This window comes from Brassica oleracea, chromosome C3 (genome assembly GCF_000695525.1).
Source record: "Brassica oleracea var. oleracea cultivar TO1000 chromosome C3, BOL, whole genome shotgun sequence".
In the NCBI taxonomy this organism is placed as follows: domain Eukaryota; kingdom Viridiplantae; phylum Streptophyta; class Magnoliopsida; order Brassicales; family Brassicaceae; genus Brassica; species Brassica oleracea.
This window is the reverse complement of record NC_027750.1, coordinates 37,298,712-37,307,580: the sequence shown is the minus strand read 5'-3', so window position 1 is coordinate 37,307,580 and position 8,869 is coordinate 37,298,712. Positions and strand designations below refer to the sequence as shown.

Sequence of the window (8,869 nt, the reverse complement as noted above, 5' to 3'; positions counted from 1 at the left end):
ATCAATTATTAGATACCTAGAACCACAGACTGGTGACGTCTTTACAGCACGTTTTGCTGATTGTCATTTTGACGAAAATGTATTCCCAGTTCTAGGGGGAGAAAACAAAAATGTTGGAAGTGATATAAAATGGAGTGTACCATCATTGTTATATCTTGATCCTCCTACTAAAGAGTCAGAACTAGAAGTTCGACGAATTATGCATTTACAGAGTATAGCTAACCAGCTACCTGATGCATTTGTAGATACCAAGACGGTAACTAAATCTCATATACCAGCTGCAAATGCTCCTGCTCGTATCAAAATGCCAAATGAACAAGAAAAGGAGGATGACACACGAGAGCCAAAAACACGCCTGAAGCGTGGTAGACCTGTTGGTTCTAAGGATAAGAATCCTAGGAAACAGAAGAAAGCTGAAATATATGATGCACCCAAAATAGCAGAAAATATTTTGGAGGAAATAAATGATAAGGATTCTGATGAATCAGAGCATCATGAATCAGAGCATCATGAATCGAAAGATAATCATGAGATTTCTATTAATTACATCCATAATAAAAGGATATGGAATAGAAATGAACAAAATGACCTTGATGATGCTTTCTCATATATTGTGTCAAGTGAAATAAATGAAGAAATCGATGATCCAGAACCAAAATCTGTCTATGAATGTCAAAAGAGACATGATTGGGAACAATGGAAAAATGCAATACAAGCTGAACTTGATTCGCTTAATAAACGAAAAGTATTTGGATCTATTGTGCTCACACCTGCAGATGTGAGACCAGTTGGGTACAAATGGGTTTTCGTTCGAAAGCGAAATGAGAAAAATGAGATTACGAGATACAAAGCTCGTCTAGTGGCTCAAGGTTTTTCTCAAAGACCTGGAATCGATTATGAAGAAACGTATTCTCCAGTTATGGATGCCATTACATTTAGATTCCTGATGAGTCTAGCAGCTGATAAAAATCTAGAGATGCGTCTCATGGATGTTGTTACAGCTTATCTGTATGGATCATTAGATACTGATATTTACATGAAAGTTCCTGATGGATTTAAAATGCCAGAAGCATTAAGTTCCAAACCTAAAGAGTTATGTGCAATAAAATTGCAAAGATCATTATATGGGTTAAAGCAATCTGGACGTATGTGGTATAATCGTCTCAGTGATCATTTAATAAAAGAAGGATATGTGAATGATCCTATATGCCTATGTGTTTTCATCAAGAAAACAATATCCGGATTTGTAATAATCGCGGTATATGTTGATGATCTTAACATTATCGGAACTCAAAAGGAAATACAAAAGGCATCAGACTATCTCAAAGGAGAATTTGAGATGAAAGACCTAGGACAGACACATTATTGTCTTGGCCTACAAATAGAACATTCACAAAATGGTATATTTGTGCATCAATCCACATACACTAAAAGAGTGTTGAAACGATTTAACATGGATAAATCAACTCCTCTTAGCACCCCGATGGTCGTTAGGTCACTTAATATTGAAAGTGATCCATTTCGACCACCTGAGGAGAAAGAAGAGATACTTGGTCCGGAAGTACCATATCTAAGTGCAATTGGAGCGCTGATGTACCTTGCAAATTGTACACGGCCTGATATATCATTTGCTGTGAATCTTTTGGCAAGATTCAGCTCATCTCCAACCCGAAGACATTGGAATGGGATCAAACATGTTTTTCGTTACCTCCAAGGGACCATTGATTTAGGCTTATTTTATCCTAAAAGTTCAAAAGGTCAAATGGTTGGTTTTGCAGATGCAGGATATCTTTCAGATCCACACAAAGCCCGATCGCAAACAGGATACGTTTTTACGATCGGAGGCACTGCTATATCTTGGCGTTCCCAGAAACAAACGCTCGTGGCTACTTCTTCAAATCATGCTGAGATCATTGCACTCCATGAAGCAAGTAGAGAATGTGTATGGCTAAGATCAATAAGCCGACACATCTGTTCAAGCAGTGGAATTGACGAAAATATAGAGCCAACTATTTTATATGAAGATAATGCAGCATGTGTTGCTCAAACAAAGGACGGATATATCAAAAGCGATAGAACGAAGCATATTCATCCGAAGTTCTTCTCATACACTCAAGAGCTCGTGAAGAAGAAAGAGATTGAAGTAAGATATGTCCAATCATGCGACAATGCAGCTGACCTCTTCACAAAATCACTTCCGACTTCGATATTCAGAAAACATGTTCGTAACATTGGAATGCGTCATCAGAAGGATCTATGACTGCTCATTCGAGGGGGAGCTTACGTAGTTGTACTCTTTTTACCTTACTATGGTTTTTCCCATTGGGTTTTCCTAGAAAGGTTTTTAACGAGGCAACAAAGATGTTAAGCGAGAGCGGATAGTGACACCGGCGCCCAAGGGGGAGTGTTACGAAAGACAAGAAAAGATGAGCCGCTTTCGTTGAAAATATAAAAGATGTGGGGCCCGCTGCACTATTTGCACAGTAAATTTCCTTCTATATATACGAACGTTTGCGTTCGTTTGTAAACACACCATCCTTCTCCTTCAATAACACATCCTCTCTTCTTATCAATATTATCTCCTTCGTACGGGTATAAAATTTTGCTTTATTTAAATTCCTGCGATATAATAAAATTTCAGTTCTTTTTATAACAGATATAATATCCCACAAATTACTTTTAAATTTCCACTAAAGTGACTTCTAATAATATTGCCTTTGTAGTGTTTTCTTTTTGGGATGACAACCATACAATAGTATTACTTCTGTCCCGGTTAAGGTCATGGAAGTTGTGTTTTTTTATTGATCCTACGTGGAAAAAGTGTAAAACCGGTCCAAAAGTTTGCCTTGCAACGTAGAAAAAGAGTTGAAATATGATTATTTTAACTTGAGAAAGGCCGGTTATTGGAAGTAAACCGACCCTTGCCTCTTCCCAAGAGCCACCTCTTCGTCTACGTGGCTGTTTATCCTCATCCACTTTCATGCCCTCTTTTCTGGCCACTTGTAACTCTCCTATTTATTCATTATTGCCACTGGATTTTGTTGTTTCATTTTTAATATAATTATCACAAAAATGGTTGGTCATATTCATGAGCATCAAAGGAGTTAAAAGAAATGTTAATCACGGAGAAGGAAAGAAAGTTCGCCGCGTATGGCGGCAGCCAAATCTGATTCAATCATAGCAGTCAAGTTTAGCCACTAATCTGAATATGATGACACCGATCTAAGTCCTTCACAGGAATCTGAATAACTAAACGTATTTGGATCCAAAACTATAACATATGTTTCAAAAACATATAGATTCCTTGTTGACTATATATTATTGTAGACATCTCATAAGGCCATTACCATTCTAACTATTGCGTATGGCTTACTTATGAGTTTGTATAGTTTATGTGCACTTTTCGTTAAATAATATTTTACATAGTTGATTAGTTAATGTTGGGATGTTTTCCTTTCATTAACTCAACATGTATGTTAAAAAAAACTCAACATGTATGTATATGTTCAATATATTAATCACGATCCGGCTTTTAGTATTTACAAATGACCCTTTAAGAAAACGAAGCAACATAATCCAAAACTTGGGGATAAGTTTACATGAAAAAAGTGTAACATAAACTAATGGATTTGATGATTTCATGCAAGATTCTTCCCAATATACTAAAATTTTGGAAGTAAAATATAACTTAACAGTTTATATTCCATGCTGTGTTATATTCCACTTGGAACTTTTGAAGCACTAGAGATTGATGTGTCATGTTCTTATCCTTAAGAGTTTGGACTTTGGATAGATTTGTATCTTGCAAGCAAAGCATCATGAATCAGCAATGTCCTTATAATAACCGTTAGTAGATATCCAGAAAATGTGTGTGCATTGACAAAAGTCTATAAATAAAATTGTCACCGATATTTCGTGATTCTTTATTGGAGGTGATGTTATATGTGTATTCCTATATTCTCCAAAAAGTTTTGATATTGGAGGTGATGTTATATGTGTACTTCTATATCCTCCAAAAAGTTCTGTTGATGTTTGGACTAAAAGTCTTAACACTAAAAGAAAAAGACATGCGTAACACATAGTTATAAACTTATAGATAAAATTCAAAATCAGAACTTAAAACCAAAATGGTTGACCAACTCAAAAACCGGGGATGACCATTGACCTCACCATCCTCCCTTATCTTTGGAACCAACCATGCCAGATACCGAGTCCTTAATACTTGAATACTTAATATATTCCTTCTTCTTTTGTTGATAAAGACACTTATCTCAAAAAAAAACGCTTATTTTTGTTGTTTCTTTTCTCTCATATCTTTCATTTTGATGACAATTGGATAAGATTTTAAAATTTTATTAGAACTCAACAAAAAAAATAGAATAAAATAAAATACTTTGTGCCGTTCACAAACTTTCATTGTGGCGGGTAGTGGCTTATGCCTGGGACGGATCGGGTATCCGGACAATTTTAAGATATCCGGATCCAGATCTTTATCCGGCGGATCCATAATTTTACTATCCTTATCCGGATCCGGGGTTCTCGGATATTCGGGTGTCGGATATCCTTCTAAAAATTGTAATATCCGGCGGATATCCGGATCCGGATTTGGATCCTTAAAATAAATAAATAAATAATATTAATATATATAAAATATTAAAAATAATTTTAAAATAAAAAATATATAATTTTTTAATTATTTTTATGTATAATAATACAAAATTTACATACAATTTATATATACTATTATAAAAATGAAAATATATTAAATAAAATTAATTTTTATAAATAGATATTACTATTTTTGAAATAGTTATTAATAAAACTTACTGATCCGGATATCCGGACTTAAAAATTAAGATATCCGGATCCGGCTTTGACGGATCCAACATTTTACTATCTGGATTCGGATTCGGCCTCTCCGGATATCCGAATTTTCGGTTCGACGGATCTCAAATAAAAGTCTCAGGCCTAGGTAGTGCTAGCCTTTTAAAATAGTCTTTGAACTTGGTCAAAATGAAAACAAATATGTTGGCTTCAGAACATTTCCCCCACAGAAATGGATAAGATATAACGATAAGACTAAGGGCCTGACTAGTTCAAACACAGCGGTTGCGGTTGCGGGAGTTTGCGGATGCAGGTGGTTGCGGTTTTTAGCGGTTTTAAGAGATTTGTACAACTGGTTCTGCGGTTAGAAATTGGTGCATTTGCGGGATACTTATGACTGGTTAACTACCAAATACAACAGCGGTTAAATAATCAATTAACGATATTTACATTTTATATAATTATAAAAATATCAAAAATCATAATATTATAATAAATATGAAAATTATAATCGAAAATTATAGTTTTAAATTTTTTAAAATTATAGAAAATATTTTTATTTTAAAATTTTATAATATTAATTAAAATATAATATATATATTTTAATATTTTTATAATTCCAATTTAAAATTTTTATTGAATATTTTTATTTTTGTGTTTATATGGTTTTTGGAAAAAAAAAGAAAAAAAGTTATCTTCCTGCAACCGAAAGCTGGAACCAGCTTTTGATTTTAAGAGGTTCGGAGCGGTTTGAAGCGATTTTTAGCGGTTTATATGACTGTTTCGAAACGCTGTCAACCGCTACCAACCGCAAAAGCTGAGTTTGCCCCCGAGAGAGCTGTGATTTTTTGTGTGTGCGCTTAAACCCTAAAAGGGCCCAAAACTCGAAGAAAAAACCCATTAACCACACAAGGCCCATTATAACAACCTGACTTGAACCAAGAATTTATAAAAGACAAGAGAGGCCCATGAGAATAGCCGTCACCGTGTATCGCCCGTCATTGAACCACCGCTTCTCGCGAATTCCGGCTTGCGTGATCTCAGAGACGATGTTCGTCCTTAGAGTTCATTCCGTTGACTCGGAGCAGCCAATCTCCATCGAAGACGAAGAATCCGGCTTCAGCTTCGCGCCGTCGAGGAGATCTCAGCGTCCCGATAAGCTCGTTCCATCTCTCAAACTCACCGAACGCAAAGGTCTCATCCATCTCTACCGAAACTCTTCGCACAGCTCCCTCCCAAACCCTAGCTCCCGATCAACCACTCTCTTCGTCGTCGCTGTCCCCAATTACCTCTCCTCCCTCGATTTCATCCGCTTCTGTGATTCCCAAATCGAACATGTCTCTCAGATCCTCTTCATCAGGTGAGTAGTCACTTTGCAAGAACTCAGGAAAAAAAAAGGCTAAAGCCTTTTGGCTGATTTGGTTCTTCTTGAAAAAATCTTCTAGGAACGATGCAATGGAAGATCGGTATAGTGTTTTGATCACACTTTCGGATCAAGCGGGAGCAGATGGGTTCCACAAGAACTTGAATGGGAGAAAGTATGCTCCTTCTGAGGTATTGTAATAATGGAAAGGAGATTTATTTTCTTTGTTTGTTTAGTTCATTGCATGAAGATTAACTTTTTTCTTGTGGGTTTAGGCTGAGGTTTGCCATATTCTCTATGTACTTACGGTGGAACACACTGAGTTCGATGAGCTTGCTGCTTCTTCGCCTGTTGGATTCACCGAGTTGCCTACTTGCCCAATATGTCTTGGTGAGAGTTTGTGCTAAAGAATAACGATTTTCAGTTTGAATGATTTAGGTACCTTTTGTTGTTGCTTAATATCCGTGTTTGGAATTTGACTCTTGCAGAGCGATTAGATCCTGATACTAGTGGCATCCTCAGCACTCTTTGTGATCACTCGTTTCAGTGTTCATGCACTTCGAAATGGACTTATCTCTCCTGTCAGGTGAGTGGCCCTCCTTGTTTCATATGATACATCTTTGACCATTGTGGCGTAAAATGAATCTTGACTCATCCAGTTCGTTACAAATACCTGGGCACATGTTCTAACACATGCTCGTTTTCGTCTTGTAGGTTTGTCGATTGTGTCAACAACAAGATGATATAATAAGCTGTTCTATTTGCGGAAAAACAGACAATGTATGGGCGTGCCTTGTCTGTGGCTTCTTAGGTTGTGGAAGGTGAGGCTTGGTTTGCGTTTCCGTAACCTGAAATTATAAACACATCTATATCTTCGTCAGAGGTGGAAGTTTCGTTCACTGTGGATTGATTATGTTTTCTAATTGTTGTAGATACAAGGAAGGACACTCTATCAGGCATTGGAAAGAAACGCATCATTGCTATTCTCTTGATTTGCGAACACAGCAAATCTGGGACTATGTTGGTGACAACTATGTTCATCGCTTAAACCATTCAAAAATAGATGGAAAGTCGGTAGAGATGAACAGCCGCTGTCTGTCACACGAAGGGGATTGTGGTCTTTGCGAGTGTAGTGAGGATACAGGGATTAGCGGTGCCATCTTCAACAGCAAAGTCGATTCAGTATGCTTTCAATCACCCTTAATCAAAATTTCCTGCATAAAATGAATCTTAAAACGTCAGTGGCTTTCTTGATTTTATTAGTTGTCTAATTAAGTTTTTGTGGAACAGATTGTGACCGAGTATAATGACCTCCTTGCAAGTCAGCTGAGGGCACAGCGACAGGCAAGTGTTTCTGTCTCTTCTTAATTTACAGTATATATGAACAAGCTTTTAGTAGAGGATGATGTTGTAGCCACCTCGTGTCGTGGTATATCTATGCAAAGAGATACCAATTACTTATCACGATCATGATGTCTTTCGTCAGTACTATGAATCTCTCATTGTTGAGGCGAGAAGCAAGCAGGAAAGTAGTATTGCCGAAGCAGTTGAGCAGACTGTTGTTAAAAAGATGCAGGAGCTTCAGAATGAGATTGAAAAATGTGAAGAGGAAAAAACTGAAATCACTGAGGTGAGACTCTCTAGGCCTTGTTCTCCATTGTTCCATTCTCGAAAGGGTTCCTTATGCTCTGCAAACTACTAAAATTTGGGTTCAGGTTAACAGAAAGCTTATAAAAGAGCAGGATACTTGGCGGAAGAAGACCAAGGAAATAGAAGAGAGGTGCAACATGTTTTCTCTTGTTAAATATGTTTACATTAACGAACATCATAGTACATAGTAAAGAAACAATTGATTTTTGGTGTTATCCAGGGAAGCTGCATTGATAGGATCAAAAGACGAGACTATAGTTGATCTTGAAGAACAGGTAAGCTTCTATACTCACCGAGGGTTTGCTTTTTGCTGTTAACATCTAAACGAGTGATGATAATGGATCTGTAACAGATAAGAGATATAAGGGTGTTTGTTGAAGCCCAGAAAACGTTAAAGAATATGTCATCAGATTCGGATGGTATACGTGAAGGAACCGTCTTACCAGTGCCTATCAACCAGGAGCCAGTTAGAAGGCAGAAGAAGAAGTCCAACCGGAGAAAGTAAGTGAAGATCGGTTTTGTGCTATGCTTTTTGTTTGTTGTCCAAATTGATCTAATATTGGTGTAGAGCACTATTGTAGATAAAACATACTATTTTAACAGGAAGTAACTTTTGGTTTTGGTTAAACGTGTTTAGTGATACTATTAAGTTTTGCCAACACAACGACCAAAACTAAAAAGTAATCAACTCTTCACTTTTTTTCATCAAGATTATTACACAACTAGCTTTGAATTGCTGGTTTCATCATATTGTATATACACACAAATACATACACGCTGGTGGGCGTATGATCAGCAGTGGGAACCCTTTTTGCAGCTGAGTGCACCAGATGATAGAGTTATCTCACCAACATTAGAAGACGGTCTAGCAGCTAGGCTTGAGGCTCTCGAATAGCTTGACGATTTAGTTGGTCCAGCTCCAGAAAGTGTAAAGAATGCACCGTTAAGCATTAGATCTCCTTCGGATCTCCAATTCCAATGACTCCATTCGCTTTCGGGAGCGTCCTCATGCTTTGTTACCTATTCCCCCCC

At 37.0% G+C, this 8,869-nt stretch overlaps 2 protein-coding genes across 3 annotated transcripts in view; one reads left to right on the top strand and one right to left on the bottom strand.

Annotated features, from left to right (window-relative positions):
• Positions 1-5,787: 5,787 nt before the first annotated feature.
• LOC106335146 (BRCA1-associated protein) lies at positions 5,788-8,465 on the top strand. Its single transcript, XM_013773584.1, has 11 exons — positions 5,788-6,184; positions 6,270-6,378; positions 6,463-6,577; positions 6,676-6,773; positions 6,902-7,008; positions 7,120-7,369; positions 7,478-7,531; positions 7,674-7,817; positions 7,903-7,967; positions 8,058-8,112; positions 8,190-8,465. The coding sequence occupies exons 1-11, from the start codon at positions 5,793-5,795 to the stop codon at positions 8,340-8,342; spliced, it is 1,542 nt and encodes a 513-aa protein (XP_013629038.1). The 5' UTR covers positions 5,788-5,792; the 3' UTR covers positions 8,343-8,465.
• Positions 8,466-8,552: 87 nt separating this feature from the next.
• LOC106335147 (probable pectate lyase 22) overlaps positions 8,553-8,869 on the bottom strand; it is a 2,340-nt gene continuing 2,023 nt past the window's right edge. The window contains exon 5 of one of the 2 annotated variants that reach the window (XM_013773586.1): positions 8,553-8,857. In XM_013773586.1, coding sequence (XP_013629040.1) covers positions 8,630-8,857 — 228 coding nt within the window. In that variant the 3' untranslated portion in view covers positions 8,553-8,629. The remainder of the gene's footprint in view (positions 8,858-8,869) is intronic. The other variant, XM_013773585.1, reaches the window with a different exon arrangement.